This window comes from Pelobates fuscus, chromosome 1 (assembly GCF_036172605.1).
Source record: "Pelobates fuscus isolate aPelFus1 chromosome 1, aPelFus1.pri, whole genome shotgun sequence".
Classification (NCBI taxonomy): Eukaryota; Metazoa; Chordata; class Amphibia; order Anura; family Pelobatidae; genus Pelobates; species Pelobates fuscus.
The window spans coordinates 454,925,856-454,945,129 of NC_086317.1; the positions used below are offsets into that span (position 1 = coordinate 454,925,856).

Sequence of the window (19,274 nt, forward strand, 5' to 3'; positions counted from 1 at the left end):
AAAAGATAGTAAACTATATAACATATAGTTAACTATAGAACATAGGAACTGAGATTCAAGCTCAACAGGAGGGACCAATAAATATTGCTCGATTAAAGGACCACTATAGGCACCCGGACCACTTCAGCTCAATGAAGTGGTCTGGATGCCAGGTCCATCTAGGGTTAACCCTGCAGCTGTAAACAGTTTCAGAGAAACTGCTATGTTTACCTATGGGTTAATCCAGCCTCTAGTGGCTGTCTCATTGACAGCCGCTAGAGGCGCTTCCGCGTTTCTCACTGTGATTTTCACAGTGAGAAGACGCCAGCGTCCGTAGGAAAGCATTGAGAAATGCTTTCCTATGGACTTATTAAATGCGCGTGGGGCTCTTGCCGCGCATGCTCATTCGGCGGATGACATCGGAAAAGGGAGGAGAGTCCCCAGTGCAGAGGGAGCCCAGCGCTGGAGAAAGGCAAGTGTTTAACCCCTTAACCCCTCTTGAGCCCGGCGGGAGGGTGATTCTGAGGGTGGGGGGGACCTATCAACACTATAGTGCCAGGAAAACGAGTTTGTTTTCCTGGCACTATAGTGGTCCTTTAAGATGGTAATAATGTTTAATAGACAGGAAAAATAAAAACTGGATTAAAGATGGAGTAAAAAGGAAAGGTTAAGGAAAGTTGGGGAACAAGGACAAGTGCCCTGATATGGGGAAGAAAAAAAAAGAAGATATTTGAGAGCTAGGGAATTAGAAGTAGTAGTAGAAGTAGAGAAAGGGAGGGCGTACAGGTAGACAACCAGGACAATTACGCTAAGAGAGAAAATAAAACCTAGAGAAAGGTGTGATGGGTAAAGAACTATCACAATGTTTAAAGCTACATTCTTTTTTTTTTTTTTTTTTTTTCAGACATGTACCTGCCTTGTATTCATTTTGCCGATGCCTCTATAATTCAGGCCTTGGTAGTCTTGTCATCATAAATATCTCCTGGTTCCATGTCCACAGTAACAGTGCAAGTTCCATTACCATGAAGAGCATGTGGTGGTCCTGGTATCCTTATAGTTTATTACCAGCTAGAGTGTCTCTGGTGAGATGGGACCCTGGATGTGCTTTTGAACAATGTTCTTTTCGAGATAGCACTTTTAATCTGTTCCTGAACCAACACGAATGAGTTAAATTTCTCTTTCCTATCATGACGGCATTTGGAAGTAATTTCAATATCCCAAAGCTGATATCATGTTACAGCTTCAGGCTATGTGGAAATAAACGCTGACAGGTTCCTGTGTATTTCATCTTTAAATATTGATAGTTTGCGCTCGGTTGGAAGAAATGTTCAGAGCAATGTTTCTCAACCTCCTTCCACTAAGTATTATTAGTAACAGATTATATAAGCCATGGCACAGTAACCGCTGCCCATTTTTTTCCAGTAGCTACACCCAGTTGAAAGGTTTTTCCTATCAAATGCCATTACCTTCCAGAATGAAAGAAGTATTGAAGTGTCCCTCGAATCAGAGGTAGATTGAGAAACTCTGTCCCAGATTGCATATACCCCCTATTACTGCCTGTTTTAGATGCATCTATTTGTAAAACAACAGTTGTATACTGGAATGGCTTTAGATATACAGTGATAAGACTAAGCAAATTCTAAATATTTGTCATTTTAGTGATGTTGATGCGCCTGGAATAAAATAATGCCTATTCAGTTCTATAATGTCAAACTCACATCTTGTTTATCTTTGAACAACATGTATACAAGAGGCTATGAGCAGCTGAATGTATATAGCAGAATGTGAAACAATGTTCTCCTGTCCAGTAGAAAACAAAGCCATTTGTTAAAGGACCACTATAGGCACCCAGACCACTTCAGCTCAATGAAGTGGTCTGGGTGCCAGGTCCAGCTAGTTTTAACCCTGCAGCTGAAAACATAGCAGAGGCACTTACGCGATCCTCACGGACATCCAGAGTTAAAAAAAGATCCCCATAGGAAAGCATTGAGTAATGCTTTCCAATGGGCAGATTTGAATGCACACGCGCCTCTGGCCGCACATGCGCATTCGGCTCCACTCGGGAGCTGACATCGGCGGGGGAGGAGAGGTCACCAGCGCCGAGGGAGCCCAGCACTGGATTAAGGTAAGTGAAGGGGATATAATCCATTCAGCGCCGAGGGAGGGGAGCACTCCAAGAGCCTATAGTGCCAGGAAAATGGCACTATAGGATTCCTTTAAATTATGTATTTTTGGCTCAAAGGCTAAACCCAGAAAACATGGGCATTGCAATTGCAAACTGTTTTCAAGTAAAATGTACATTAAAAAATGAAACAATAAGAGCAAATTCAGGTAGTGGTTGCCTGCAGACGCAGAGCAGATCTTCTTTAATATATATCACAATGGTGGAAGATTTGATGTTTTCTTAAGGTGCTCTGTGTAAGCATGTTGTTCAACCCACATCCTTTTTGTAGAAAAAAAAAAGCCTTCAGAGTGGACTAGGAAGTGTACGGAATTACAGTAAATAAGATTCTCTGATACTGCAGTTGTGAACAATCAAGAAGGTTGAAGGGTACATCTGGTCTTGAGTGATAACCAGTTTAGATAGTTTTTCACAGTGATGGGTATTTTGCAGTCATGTTAGTTTTCTGAGTTGAATTTGTGGAGAAAACTACATTATGGTGGTCGGTGTTTTCATAATAATCTAGTTTATTGACAGATATTTGTTACCCAGAAGCCACAAGTGACTCATCTTAAACCAGTGATGGATAACCCTGGTCGTGTAGATGTTTGTGAATTACACTTCAGAAGATGTTCAGCAAAACTTCAGGCACGATTTACCACGGAGACCAAAGCGGACATGTGCCTTAAGCTTCTTGCCTCTGTGTGTATTAACCTGTTCTACATTTTCCACAATCCTTTACTAACTGCTGGCTTATCTGAGCATTGTCGGGAATAGTCTAATTAAAAATCTGCATGGGCAAGTTTAGCCATCCCTGTGCTGCACTGCATATTTAAATGAAATGAACAGCTCTGTTCATGTTCTTAAAAATGTTACAGTCAACTTTTATATTTTATATACACTTTTTTTTTTTAAATAAGCAATTAGATTAATAGAAAGCTAACTTTCCCTTCCCCATCCTTTCTTTATAGATATTAGCAATGAATCCCTGTTGGCTTCTCAGAGGGATACAAATAATAGCCATTGGGAAGTAGGGCCCACATAGTGTAGAGCCAAGCTCCCTGGGGAAAGCAAGATTGGTATTAATAGTGAGAAACATTTATATCATACCTTTTGCTCCAAAAGTAACAATTATGTTTTGTTTTGTTTACATATTCACCATTGTGTAAGTTATTAAAGTTCTATTTGTTTGACATAAGACTGGTCATATATATAAATGTATGTGTTTTCATGGACTGAGTTTTTAGGGGAGAGTGAAATTTGCTTCACTAATCTCATTTTTATTGTTCTACTTTCAGCTTCAAGGTTCTTTGAAGAGGAGATTGGTAGTAAATGTTTCTGCCAATCACAATAACAGATCGAATGGCATATCGGATAGCGCCTATCTTGATTTTAAGAAAATAAGAACGAACGAACACCTTCCAGGATCTCAAGATGTTTATCGTGCCACTGAAGGTTTAAATCAATCATCTGGTGGAACTATGCCGATGAATCAATCAGCACATAGAAAATCACATATTACAAGCAATGAGACTAATGACGTGTTTAATCTAACGTTAAAAGATATCAAGAAGGAACCTGGGGAAAGTCTGCCTTGTAGCAAACATTTTGATCCTCAGATGTCTCAGGACAATCTATACAGATATGGAGAAGAATTAGAGGAGCAACTTATGGACCCAGATCTTCAGGAACTATTTAATGAACTTACGTATATATCAGTTCCACCAATGACTGATATTGAGCTGCAAAATATGATAAATATTACAATAAAACAAGACGAACCTTTCAACATTGACTTGGGACAGAACCATAGAAACACGCCAACATCTTTGCCAATGGACAAAATAGTAATTAAAAGTGAATATCCACAAGGTTTAGATCATGCTAGAGTAGATTCACCACAATTAAGACCGTCTTCTACAGGCCCAACATTTTCAATGGCTGGCACATCACTGACACTTTCACAAAGTACTACTGCACCTCAGAACCAAGCGCAAGTTTCTTCCAGTACAAACCGTTTGGCAAACTGGCAGGAACTGTCTCATGCACAACAACTGAAACAAATGGCAGCCAATAGACAGCACACTTTAATTCAGCAACACCAGCCAAATCAATCTCCTAGCTGGTCAAGCGTCCCACCACCAAGGCCGTTTGGACAAGAGAAAGTTCCAAGTCCTTTTCGACAACAACAGTTGAGTCCTCACAGAACACCTATAAATGATGCACCAGTAAATGGAAGTCAAACAAAAGTAATAAGTAACTACCTCTACAAACCAAGCCCCAACTCTCACAGCAGCCAACTCGACATGATGAATCAACAAACCTCCCAGGATTCCAGTAAGAACTTGGTCACTTCAGGTCATTCGACAGTAGAACCAAACCATGGCAACACTAAACCTTTGTTTCATTTCAATCAAGATCAAACAAACCATCAAGCATCTCTGGGTTTAAACTCCCAAAGCAAGCCTATTCTACAATTCACAAAACAGCAGAGCTCTGCTGCAACTCAGCAACATGAACAATTGCAACAGGCAAAACCATTACCAAATCAGAACCTGCCAAGGACACAAACCTTTCCGCATAAGATGTTAATTCCAAAAATTCAGCAGAATCAACAAATCTCTGGACTGCATTATCCGGGTGTACATCAACAACAGGTAACATTACATAATTTCAATTGCTTTTCATGAATTGATGTTTACATGACAGTCAAGGCCATATACATAGCCATAAATTTGTTAACCATCCATTCAATTTACTTGAGGAAAAATTCTGTTTTTAAATTGTTGAGTGTTATTTAAGTGACAACATTCACAAATGCACAACACCGGTTAAAGGAACACTCCAGGCACATGCCAGTTTGAGAATGACAAAGTTTTACATCACCTTCAGTAAAAAAATATTTATGTGTTAACAGATTCGGCTACACTAAATCACCTATAACCTTGTCAGCTGCTCCATACCGACATAGGTTCAACATGGGAAATGTGGTGGGGCTTTTTTATCATCATGTCAGTGACAGAAGGGGTAGATTTTGGTCCCACAGAGATGTTAGTTGTTTTTTTTTGTCATATCACTTTAAAATGATTTGCCAAAAAAACTAAGAATTTTCCCACGCTGTGTAAAATGACACAGAGCACTCTGATTGGTTAGCTTGAAATCCAGCCAATTTAGAGTGTTCTGTGTCCTTTTGCACAGCGTGGGAAAGTTCTTTGGAATTTTCCCACACTGTGTAAAATTACACAGAGCACTCTGATTGGTTAGCTTGAAATCCAGCCAATCAGACTGCTCTGTGTCATTTTGCACAGCGTGGGAAAGTTCTTTGGAATTTTCCCATGCTGTGTAATTTGACTCATAACTATCTGATTGGTTACTTTCAATACACCAATCAGAGTGTTGTTATGATTCAAATTACACAGCGTGGGAAAATTCCAAAGAACTTTCCCACGCTGTGTAAAATGACACAGAGCACTCTGATTGGTGGATTTCAAGCCGCTGGCTGCTCACTGTTTACTAGACATGCCCCTACTCGCGGTATAGCGAGTAGGGGCTGAATTTACTAATACTAAGTAATTTTTACTTAGTATTAGTAAATGTGGCTGAAAGACCAATGTAGGTCTTTCAGCCTTTTGGTAGATAGATCCCTAATAGCGTGGGATATGGGGAGTTATCTACTAAGCGGCTGCTTATTTTATGTATTTTATGTTATTTTAAGTTATTTCTCTATCCACATTTGTTTGCAGGTGTCAGGGTTTCTTTGCTGTTTTAAACAGCAAAACCTTTCTGTTTCAGTGATTGAGTTTGCAGCTGCAATTACTTGAGCTGCTTCTGCTTGTTGCCACGGTTACTCACCTGTGAGTAGTAATCAACCCTGCTGCTAATCAGTTCTGCCTATTTAAGCAGCTAAGCCCAGAACCTCCTTGCCCTTGCGTGGTTTCCTGTTTCCCAGAAGTCTCCTTGTTCCTGTGTTTCCTGTTTGATCCTGGTTCCTGACTCCGGCCTTGTTCCTGACTCCGCTGCTCTCCGTGCTCCTGATCCTGGCTTGTCTGACTACCCGCTCTGGTGACTGACCCCTGCTTGATTCCTGGACTTTGCTTTTGTTTATTATTTGTTATTTATTAATAAAGGTGTGTTTGCATCTATTTCTGTCTCTGTCTGGTTCCTGGTCCCTGAAATTACGCAAGGGCCATGAATACAGATGGTACAGGCAAGACACCTATACCTAACCTGCTTACCCAGTGGGACCAGCAGAACCACCATTTGGACCAGTATGCCCATCTGGATCTAGTACCCGGCCAGCCTGCGATTGCGGCCGCCTCTGCCTCACTTCCTGTTCTAGCACCGGTTGTAACCTCCAAACCTGTAGCGGCTAGAGAAATGACTGGGTCTGTCCCGCTCCCTCAGCATTTTGGGGGCGACCCAGCACAGTGCAGAGAATTTATAAATCAGGTTAAAGGATACCTTGAAACCCTGCCCCAGGCATTTCCTACAGACAGTGACAAAGTTCACTTCATGATTTCTTTGCTGTCTGAAAAGGCCCTAGCTTGGGCAAAACCTCTCTGGGAGGCGGAGAAGCCTATTATTTACAATTACCCTGAATTTGTTGCATCCTTCAATAGGGTTTTTGATATTCCAGCTCGCTCCACCCCTACTGCCGAACTACTCATGTCTAATTCTCAGGGCACAAAAACTATTGTCGAGTATGCCAGTGAATTCCGTACCATGGCAGCAGAGGGTGGCTGGAACAACGAGACTCTTGTGGCTGCCTTTGCACAAGGTCTCTCCGATGTGTTTAAAAATGAGATTGCAGCCAGAGAATTACCTAAAGATCTCGAGGAACTGATATCATTTGTCACCCTCATTGACATCAGACTCCGAGAGAGATCCTCATCCAAGGAGCGCCTGCGGAGGCCTCTTGTAAATTTGACACCGAGCTTTTCTTGCCCACCCGAACCTCCCTCACCTCCCTTGCCTCCTGGTCCTGAGTCCTCTGTCTGTGTGGAGCCAAGGCGGTTAGGCTTCTCACGCCTCTCGGCCGAGAAGAGAGCCTTTAGGAGGAGGGAGGGCCTGTGCCTATACTGCGGACACCACGGTCACATGTTAAAGTTTTGCCCGATCCGTCCGGCAAAGGGTCCGTACCCAAGATACTGTCAGGGGCAGATCTTGGGTGGTCTTTCTGCAGACCCAGAGATATGTGTGCACAAACCCTTGGTGCCTGTTATCCTCTCCTGGTCTGATTCATCCATTGAAACCCGGGCGTTACTTGATTCTGGGGCCGCAGGCTTGTTTATAGATTGTGCATTTGCAGCAAAGCACTCTATACCCTTACAGTCTCGCAACTCCCCACTAGCCTTCGAAGCCATCGATGGCAGACCAATACAGCCAACCCACGTGACCCAAGAAACCGTGCCCATATCTCTGGCTGTAGGGGCTCTACATCATGAGACGACCCAATTCCAGGTCATTTCCTCTCCATATTACCAGGTTGTTTTGGGATACCCTTGGTTACAGAAGCATAACCCCACAATTGATTGGCGCAAAGCTGAGATATTATCTTGGTCCCAGCAATGCACATTGTCCTGTCTCCAGAAACCGGTCAACGTTTTGGGCGCATGTTCTGCCTCTTCCTTACCCGCTGAGTACCAAGAATTCCAAGATGTATTTGACAAGGGTCAAGCCAGCGTTCTGCCACCACACCGTCCATATGACTGTGGTATCGAACTCCAACCGGGTACCAATCCTCCCCGGGGCCGGATTTACCCACTGTCTGTAGCAGAAAATCGAGCCATGGAGGAGTATGTTACCGATGCACTGTCTAAGGGTTTTATTCGGAAGTCATCTTCTCCTGCCGGGGCCGGCTTTTTCTTTGTAAAGAAAAAAGATGGCGAGTTGAGACCCTGTATCGACTATAGGGGTCTCAATCGCATTACTATTAAGAATGCCTACCCCATTCCATTAATCACGGAATTATTTGACCGCCTCAAGGGAGCAACGGTCTTCACCAAACTTGATCTGAGAGGGGCATATAATCTCGTCCGGATAAAAGAGGACCACGAATGGAAAACCGCATTTAACACCAGGAGCGGCCATTATGAATACCTAGTAATGCCCTTTGGTCTTTGCAATGCTCCGGCGGTTTTCCAAGAATTTATAAATGACGTCCTGCGAGATATGCTGCAGCAATGTGTGGTGGTTTATCTTGATGATATTCTGATCCATTCCACATCTCTCGAGAACCATCACGCAGACGTTTCTCGTGTTCTACAGAGACTTAGAGAAAATAGTCTGTTCTGCAAATTGGAGAAATGTGAGTTTCACTGCAAACAGGTTACATTCTTGGGATATGTTATCTCAGATACTGGATTCTCTATGGATCCGGAGAAACTTTCGGCTGTACTTAAATGGCCTCGACCTACGGGTCTTCGCTCTATACAACGGTTTCTGGGCTTCGCCAATTATTATCGGAAGTTCATACGCAACTTTTCTTCCTTGGTTAAACCTCTCACGGACATGACCAGGAGAGATGCTGATCCACAGCATTGGTCACAGGAGGCCATTACTGCCTTTGAGTCTCTCAAAGTCGCCTTTGCTGCTGCCCCTATACTGGCACACCCTAACCCTGCCTTACCATTCATTCTTGAGGTCGATGCGTCTGAGACAGGAGTGGGCGCCCTCCTGTCTCAACGTCCTAACCCAGAGAGTTCCAGGCATCCGTGCGGGTATTTCTCGAGGAAATTGAACCCGGCGGAATGCAACTACCAGATTGGTGATAGAGAACTTCTAGCCATAATTTTAGCTCTCAAAGAATGGAGGCACCTTCTTGAGGGTACTTCAGTGCCAATCCTCATACTCACAGACCACAAGAATCTAACATATCTTTCTGAAGCTAAGCGACTTTCCCCCCGGCAAGCTAGATGGGCTATCTTCCTATCAAGATTCAATTATGTGGTTTCTTACTTGCCCGGTACAAAAAACATCCAGGCTGATGCCTTGTCTCGACAGTTCTCCCCTCCATCTAGAGAGGAGATATCCCCTACTCCTGTGATTCCTCCGGACCATATACTGGCAACCATCCGTACTAACCTCACCTCACCCCTAGGCGAGGAGATTCTGGCTGCACAAAGTAATGCTCCTCCAGAGAAACCTAATGGCCGTTGTTTTGTACCTATTAACCTCCGTACGAAACTATTGAGTACATACCACGACTCCAAAGCAGCTGGACATCCAGGCAAAAACCAGTTAATCTGGTCCGTATCCCGGCAATTTTGGTGGCCTAGTCTCTGTTCGGATGTCACCGCTTTTGTAGCTGCCTGTCCTGTGTGCGCTCAAAACAAAACCCCACGACGCCCTCCAGTGGGTCTCCTGCAAACCATACCTAATGGTGAACGACCCTGGACCCACTTGTCCATGGATTTTATCGTAGATCTTCCGGTCTCTCGTGGCAATACAGTCGTTCTCATGGTTGTTGACCGATTCTCGAAGATGTCGCATTGCATTCCCTTGAAAAAACTACCAACTTCCCAGGAACTTGCAACAATTTTTGGTCGGGAGATCTTTCGTTTGCATGGGTTACCCAAAGTGATAGTCTCAGATAGGGGTAGCCAGTTCGTGTCCAGATTTTGGAGAGCTTTTTGTACGCAAATGGGAATTCAGCTTTCCTTCTCATCGGCCTACCACCCGCAATCCAATGGTGCAGCGGAACGAGCTAACCAAACACTGGAACAGTTTCTGCGTTGCTACATTTCTGACCACCAGAACAACTGGTCTGATCTGCTACCCTGGGCGGAGTTTGCCCACAATAGTGCGATTAATGCCTCCTCCCGGCTATCCCCGTTCCTGGCAAACTATGGGTTTCAACCGTCCATGTTGCCTGATACGTTCTTGCCACAGGAGATACCGGCATTGGAGGGACATCTCAGGGAACTCCGTTCCACTTGGGTGCAGGTTCAGAGTTCTTTGCAACACGCAATGCAGAACTACAAACTCCAGGCCGACCGCAGACGCCTTCCTGCACCTACCTATCAGGTCGGAGAGAGGGTCTGGCTGTCTTCCCGCAACCTACGCCTCCGTGTTCCCTCACAAAAACTGGCACCCCGATACGTTGGGCCATTTCGTATACTTCGAAGGGTTAACCCTGTAGCTTACGCACTTGACCTTCCTGCTAACATGCGCATCTCAAATGTTTTCCATGTTTCCCTCTTGAAACCGTTGGTTTGTAATCGCTACACCAACTCAGTGCCACGTCCATGTCCTGTTCTGATTGACAATCATGAGGAATATGAAATACGCAGCATCATTGACTCACGGGTCTTCAGAGGACAGATCCAATACTTGGTGCACTGGAAAGGATACGGTCCAGAGGAACGCTCCTGGGTTCCAGCCTCTGATGTCCATGCACCATCCCTCCTTCGTTCCTATCACGCCCGCTTCCCCATGAAGCCCGGACCCACCAACAGAGATGGGGGGAATCGTTGAGGGGGAGGTACTGTCAGGGTTTCTTTGCTGTTTTAAACAGCAAAACCTTTCTGTTTCAGTGATTGAGTTTGCAGCTGCAATTACTTGAGCTGCTTCTGCTTGTTGCCACGGTTACTCACCTGTGAGTAGTAATCAACCCTGCTGCTAATCAGTTCTGCCTATTTAAGCAGCTAAGCCCAGAACCTCCTTGCCCTTGCGTGGTTTCCTGTTTCCCAGAAGTCTCCTTGTTCCTGTGTTTCCTGTTTGATCCTGGTTCCTGACTCCGGCCTTGTTCCTGACTCCGCTGCTCTCCGTGCTCCTGATCCTGGCTTGTCTGACTACCCGCTCTGGTGACTGACCCCTGCTTGATTCCTGGACTTTGCTTTTGTTTATTATTTGTTATTTATTAATAAAGGTGTGTTTGCATCTATTTCTGTCTCTGTCTGGTTCCTGGTCCCTGACAGCAGGACACTTGTCGTACTCTTACCCCCATTTTACTTCCTTTTGCAGCCCTCAAGCCAGGACTTTTTTAGAGGCATTTTATTCCCCCAATAGTTCGGGTCCCCATTGAGTTGTGGTGTATCAACAAATTAATATATATATATTACACAAGGTTCGTCTACATTAAAAGGTATTTATTAGAAGGCAGCAACACAATACTATAAATGTATCACAAACACACAGCCCAGACCCACGGAGCAACAACCCTTTTTAAATCTATCTATCTATCTAGTAATCCCTTTCCCCACACGTTTGATCTCACCCACGGTTAGGCCTTCACATCTAGTAATGGCTCACTGCTGCAAGTTCAACATCACATCAACCAAGGAAGAAAAGGAAGCAACTGAGTATAACATGATTCCCCAAGATAGCACATGGCATCTGCACATCTGCTCTGTAGCACAGCCAAGAAGGTACAGAGAGAAATAGAGATAGGGGGAAGTGGTTATCTCTTTCCTGACTTGTAAAGGTATTGAATTACCCAATTACCATATCAAAGGGTAAAGCTTATCCCCCTGTAAGAAAGGAATGCATGAGTTTGGTCACATGACCCCTGGTCACCATATTAATTTGATGACAGAATGTCACCACATTCCCTCACTTTTTCTTCTCTTATGTTGAGCACATTTAAAAATAATAATATATCCATCTTATCTATCTAAACTTTGAGATCTGAAGTAGGAAAGGGGAGCACAGGAATTATAGTGAGTGAGATAAGTAATGTGAAAGAAAACAGTCAAATAGGGGTTGCATCACCCCACAGGGTTCAGGGTCAAGTTCGGGTCAAATTCGAGCCCGAACTCGAACTTTTTGACCAAGTTCGGCCGAACTCGGTGAACCCGAATATTCAGGTGTCCGCTCAACTCTACTGACATGATAATAACTGCATTATTATGGCACGGTACTACAGGCTAATGATATTCAAATACAAATTTAGACCACCCAGGTGCAGTGTAAAACAAGAATAAAAAGAATAGTTACTTCATTTTATGGTCAGATATAACAAAAGGATTCCTCTCAATCCTCACAGTACATGTAAGATAAAACAGAATATATCTAGACCTATAGAGAAATAAAAGAAAGCGCTCATAGGGGATTAATGTTAAACCATAGGTGTCCCCTTGAGTTTATATCGCACTTACAGAATATCTGTAGTTTTCAAGCTCATCAAATTGATGGATATCCCCAGATTCCTCGAAATTAGGATGGTGGATTAAGCATGCAAAAGATAAAAAATATCATAGTGCAACCCTGTTTGAAAAGTAAAATCACAGCTTTTAATGGTTACACTTACAATATAGTAGTGGTAAAAAGGCTCATCAAAATGATTCTGTTTTCTTCCATCAATGTGGGGCCAAAACGTCCTTATAAAGAGGTCAGGCAGGCAAAACAGATACACATTTATAAAATAATAAAATGCCAATCAAATAAAAGTTTCTCTATAGGTCTAGATAAATATTTCTCTATAGGTCTAGATATATTCTGTTTTATCTTACAGGCTAATGATATTGTCAGAAGTTGTGATTGGTGGGATCAGTATTTCATTTAGTATTAGGGACACATTATGTTAACAGGAGATAGTAGGGGTTCTGCTTATATAAGTATATAAGTAGCACTGATCTCCACATGACTGCCTCTGGTCCTGTGTCTCCAGAACATCCTTATCCGCCATCTTTAGAAGCGTTACAGTGCCAATCAGGAGCGGATTGTAGGTGGTAAATGTTGGTATAGCTGTGAAAGAGTCAGTCCTGTGAGGAGCGGGATAACCCATGCCGGTCCAGGGTGGGGAGTAGGAGGATTGTGTTACTGCACTGCAAGTGTCGAGCCGAGGAAATCGGCTGCCTTTGTAGGTTGCACTGATAACCAGTGGTCTCCCGGAGGTTGAGGTGGAAAGTTAGGTACCAATATGTCAGCTAGGGTGTCCCAGATATCGGTGGCACCCTTCAGTGTAGATTGCTGGACAATAGCCAGCGATATCCCGGGTGAAACAGCACAGGAAATGTGAGCTCACAGAGAGTGCGTTTGCTCAGCTTGTAGGTCAGTCCTCCCCATTCCCACTCCACCACCTTCATCATATCCTTGCTTTTTAAATGATAGCGGAACTCCAAGGGTTACTCTGAAAACACAGAGTTTTGTTAAAATACAGTTTTTATTGGGTGGAGTAAGCCTGTCAGGGATTTGTTTTGGCCCTTTAGATTATATTGTCAATACTGGGATTGATGATCCACAGAAGGACTATATTCAAGCCCTGGTTGAAAAACATGTTTCTCTACAGAGTGAAAACCAATACTGCATCAAAGGTAGAGGAAAACCACACACATTTAGATATACAATTAAATATTTCCTTATTTTGCGATACATAGCGTCCCGTGGGAAAGGGTTAAGTTCAGCTAAAATAATGTATATCAAGGTAACATTTTAAAGAATGCAGAAAAAAATATTTACTTACATCTTACTAACGCTTTGGAAAGAATGGCTTTTTTCATGTTTTTTCTCCATGTTTCTTGTATTTGAGACGAGAGGTATATACAATTTTGTTGATCAATGAAAGAGTTTGTAACTATATCAAACAGGTAACACTGCGTGCATGATGCATACAGAAACAGCATATCGGCACTGCGGTGATAGTCGGCATTATTTGCTGTGTTTATGTTTAAAACTGGACTGTTCTTTGTTTTCTACATGCATATTAACATGGGAAGCCCTTTGGCTTTTCATCCTTAACACCTTAAGGACCAAACTTCTGGAATAAAAGGGAATCATGACATGTCACACATGTCATGTGTCCTTAAGGGGTTAAAGTGTCTTTGTATTTCAGTCATTCATGCTGTGCACAAAGCCACAGTAAATAAATAGCTTAAAGGACCACTAAAGGCACACAAACCACTTCATCTCAATGAAGTGGTTTGGGTACAGTGGTCCTTTAGGTTTAACCTCTTAAGGACCAAACTTCTGGAATAAAAGGGAATCATGACATGTCACACATGTCCTTAAGGGGTTAAAGGACCACTATAGTGCCATGAAAACAAACTTGTTCCCCGTCCCCCCCCCCCCCCCCACACACACCTTCAGGGTCCCACTCCCGCCGGGCTGAAGGGGGAGGAAGGGGTTAAATTCTTACCATTCGAAAGCGCCAGGCTCCCTCGGCGCTGGGCACTCTCCTCCCTCTTCCGACGTCAGAGCTGAATGCGCATGCGCGGCAAGAGCCGCGCGCGCATTCAATCAGTCCATAGGAAAGCATTTCTCAATGCTTTCCTTTGAACGGCAGTGTCTTCTCACTGTGATTTTCACAGTGAAAATCGCGGAAGCGCCTCTAGCGGCTGTCAATGAGACAGCCACTAGAGGCTGGATTAACCGTAATGTAAACATAGCAGTTTTTTCTGAAACTGCTATGTTTACAGCAGGCAGAGTTAACCCTAGCTGGATCTGGCACCCAGACCACTTCATTGAGCTGAATTGGTCTGGGTGCCTATAGTGGTCCTTTAACCTTGCAATGTAGAATATTGCCATTTAGTAAATACAGCAATGGTTACATTGTAGGGTTAAATGCACCTCTAGTGGATATCTTTCTGACAGCTATTAAATGGGCTTCTGCTCTAAAAACATCATCATAAATTCAATTTAATTAGAGTAGGGCAGGCTGGCCACCCATGTACATTTTGTCCCTAATGTTCCTCTGTGAGGACTACAAGAAGAGTCGACTTGACGTTAAGGGGGGCCTACTCAAGCGGCTGCAGGGACTGGATCTTGGAGCACGATAAAACTTTTTGGGAGGAGATTTGAAACTAAAGGCAGAGATATACACTATAGCGTTAGGAACTGAGGTTTGCATTCCTAACACTATCGTGTTCCTTTAACATTGAATGAACTGACAAAGAAGCTGACACATTCCAGATTTCTAAACTAAAGAAGGATTCTAGAATGGGCTGTACATTTTGGAATGTCTTCTAATATGTAAAAATATTTGCCAACTGTGTCAGACACATTTTATTTATGGATTTCCCCAGTTTCTTAAAAATGAAATGCTTCAATTTTGTCCCTTGTGTTCACCCATACAGTTTGCTTATATGTTTCTCAAATTACAGTTCATTTAAAATCTGCTTCTATCGCTTATCTTCCTATAATTATTTATTCATAAAATATTCATAAAATATTTTACCAGGAAGGACACATTGAGATTTCTCTCGTATTCAAGTATGTCCTGGGTCCACAAAACTGGTCACAGTTTACACATTTTGTTGCAGTGAACCACCGTTCACTCTGTAAAGAGGAACATGACTAGCCGGTGATGGCCTGGATTTAATATTTTTGGATAAGCTTTGCAAATGATTTTATAATTTTTCCAAAAAATGTAAATATCAAAATATATAGCACATATGAATAATTATATCAATGTATAAAAAAATATAGAAATATTAAAATATTGTTTAAACTATTAAATCCTTTGAAAAGCGTATCCCAAAAATATTAAATCGAGGCCTATACAGGTGTCCACAAGAATAATTGTTTGTGTGGATGTGTAACGAGCCAAATACAATGCAGCTGTATAGAATGTTTTTGTGGTAATTTGTGCTGTAAAAATGTACCTAAATCTATCCTTTACAGGGAAGCTCCAAACACCATATCGATTTACGCTCAGTGCTTAGATTGTGATTCTAAGAGACCTTTGCGACTTCCTCCTTGCAAATAACTGCAGCAAATACTGTAGCTATAAGTCTGCACCTCTACAGATGGTTCAGACTGCTGAAGGGCCTAAACTACATGTCACATACAGCTCCGCTGGGCCAGGGTTTATGATACAAATTCAGAAACTAAGGCCAAATGAGAAACTCCTAATTTGAAGAGTCTTTCTGGCTGCTTGCTTGTGGATATGCTTGTGGACACTCTGTGTATACCACTGCAACAAGAATAAATATATTAGTGGCATGCTGTGTGCAGAACCAGTAGAATATATTAGTAACAATCTGTGTACACAGACAGGTGCAAACATTATTCCTATTAGATGTACAAACATTGGATTTGTCTGTTAATGAATCAATTCATCCATCACTGTTCTCATTTGCTTAGTTATCTGGTCCATAGCAAGACCTATTTATTCATGATTCATTGTTAGATGACCTGGTTTGCGTGGAGAAAGAAATCGAAATTCTAGAAATTCAAGCTACGAACCATAAAGCGAACATAAACGGCGATAGATGGATCAATTCAGTAATGGACGAACGAAATCTTTGCATATTTCTATTGTATAGTACCAACATGGGAATATGTTACTGCGTACAATCTGTGTCCAACGTTATCACGTAAAAAAAAAATATCTCTGTATTTATTCCCAGCTCAGAGTGTAGAGAGAGCATCAGTGTACCTAGTGATGTTCTGTATCCAGTCCCGACATGACGTGTAATATATTAATAATTCATTCAGAAGGCAGTTGTACAATCAAATGTGTTCACAACTCTATTTAATAATGCCTTTTTATGGGTATTGGACTATTTTTCTTCTTTTCACCCCTTTTCTGTGAGAGTTTTTTGGTGAAGGAAGAAACAGATATGAGGTAACATCGGTGTAACCAATTGTTTTTACGTTTCAATGTTTCTTATAAAACAATGTGTTTAACACATGTTGCCATTTGCTGAGCTGCACTACAGAGTGTATATTGTTTTCAACTTTTACTGTTAGTGGTTCAAACGCTGGCTATGGTTTTGTAACATATTTTCCTCTAAGCATTCGCTGAACTCTTAGCCATCACAGGAAGCAATTATTCTGACCTGTCAGATACAGTTTGCAAACTGCTGCAGAGCTCTACGTACACACTGAGCGAGAGCTGGATAATATGTAATAATTCCAGCATGTTCCAGTAGATTTGACCGACTCCTTTGGATGTTTTACGGACATGGTGCTACTCTGGACTGCAATTCCCATTTTGCTGAGCCAGCCAATGACAAACAGCCAATGACTGACTAAACACATCAGGAATTTTGTTCCACAGCAGCCGGAAAACCACAATTTGTCTGTCCAGAGATTCTGCTACGTGTATTAATTTTAAAGTGGAAATGCGAATTCCAGAGAAGTGATTGAACAAAGTAAAAACGATATCCGCATTTACTGGGGCATATAATGTAGTGCATATCACAAATAAATGCTGTGCACGAACTTGTGCACTTGGCATTGTCTTCCACACTTGTACCAGCAATGTTAGAGTTAACTCATTTACATACTATGCCAGGCTTTTTCTGGCACAGCATGTAAATGAAAAACAAAAGACCACATAAAGAATTTTAAAATAATTTTAGTACAAACTCTAACTTTTACATACCTAGCTATAACAATTAAATTGTCATTTATGTGTCAGTGGTGGCTTCCAATTGATGACCCTCGGGTGAGCTAATGTGAATTGTCCATTTTCCTTATTATTTATGCAATATGAAGGGCCAATTTCCCTATATGTAGGTTTGGGTTAATGTGTATAACGCCTGTTACTCAACTGGGATTTTAATTTCTCCACCTTGTCGCATACATGTCACTGTTTAGTGAATAATCCCCAAAGTAGAACATATGTTGAGATATATCCATGATACATTGATACATGAAATACTGAAAATTAAGCCTACAAATAAAAAGGGATCAGATCAAAAAGGCAAATTATATTTTCTTGCAGCTCTACAAGGTTTGAGCATGGTAACCAGTTCAGTAGTGTCTCGCTCAAAAACCACAAAGAAAAAATGTCTTAAATGGGTTGGTTATCATCTCCACATTTTAACAAAGAGTTTCAAATTAAATTCTGCAAATTAACTAAAAGATATAGTGAAGATTTCGTTTTTTTTTCAATCAATGAAAATATGTTGCTGTGTTTATTTTTGAGAGAAATGGCATCTACACACTAGCATGCAGTCAGGTGGCTTAAACAGAGCATTAGAACATATACCCAAGGTTGTAGTCTGATCATTACATCGATTTACATATATTGATGGAAGTTTGTTCTGTAGCAAGACAAAACATTGAGTCCTATTTACCCTTTATTTTACTCCCTAACAACTTTTTAAAAATGTATTTAATGAAACTGAAAAAGCAACCAAAAAGCAGTGTTTTGAACCTGCAAAACCATTTCTTTTACTGTTAATCCAAAAGATGGCAAAAAAACTAAAGACAAAAATCCTTTTTGACTCCATAATGGCAATTAGATTTCTCCTTGGATCAACAACCTGTTCCCATATATATTAATGATGTCCTTAAATATTCTGTTTCTTTAAAACAAATCCATGCCTTTTTAAAAATATCTATAGAGCTATGATAATGCAACATCTCTAGAATTCCAGCATTGTACATCTTTATTCTTTGTTCTTACTGTAAAGAGTCCTTTTCTCTGCTGTAAGCAAAAACACATTTCTTCCCATCTCAATGGGTGACCTCCTGACTGTTGTATATTCCTGCTAATGAACACAGCACATAGCGGTTACTGACCTTATATATATTTGTGCTGTGCTATCATATCCCCTCTGGGGTTACTTTTTTCTGAAGAAAACAAATACAGCTTTGCTAGCCTTTCTTCATAATGTATATTTTCCATCCCCCTTGTTAGTTTTGTTGCTAGCCTCTGCACTTTTCTAGGTTCCGTGTTATCCGTCTTTAAAACTGGTGCCCAAAACTGCACCACATATTCAAGGTAGGATCTAACCATTTATTTGTTAAGAAGCAACATTATATTTTGATCACCGCGTAATACTGTGTGTCTTTGTCTTGTGTCAGTGTGTATACTGTGTCTCAGTGTGTTTGTGTTGTATTCTGTCATTGTGTGTACACTGTGTATAGCAGTGTGTGTTGTGTTTATACTGTCTGAATGAGTATGTGTATAGTAATGTGTTTATACTGTTTTGTTAGAATTGTTTGTCTTGATTTACCTATTGTACAGCGCTGTGGAATATGTTAGCACTTTATCAATGATTGTAATTGTCTGGCTATTTTAGCCTTATATTTAAAATCAATATTTAAAATCAAAATTCAATTTCAATTCCCAGCATTTCTCCCTTTATTAAATAGCCCTTGCAATAGAAAACAAGCAGTAAGTGAGATTTGCCCTGATACAGTTAGTGACAATCATGTCTAATTAGTGTTAGTGACGCACAAAAATCATAAACCATTAATACTGTCAAGTTTTCTTTTAATGCAACCTGTATGTTTTTTT

The 19,274-nt window shown here is 41.6% G+C and overlaps 1 protein-coding gene across 2 annotated transcripts in view; it reads left to right on the forward strand.

Moving 5' to 3' along the window:
• The window catches only part of MAML2 (mastermind like transcriptional coactivator 2), a 167,364-nt gene that overhangs the window by 75,185 nt on the left and 72,905 nt on the right, over window positions 1-19,274 (forward strand). For both annotated transcript variants that reach the window (XM_063430524.1, XM_063430533.1), the window contains one exon: window positions 3,439-4,797. In XM_063430524.1, coding sequence (XP_063286594.1) covers window positions 3,439-4,797 — 1,359 coding nt within the window. The remainder of the gene's footprint in view (window positions 1-3,438; window positions 4,798-19,274) is intronic.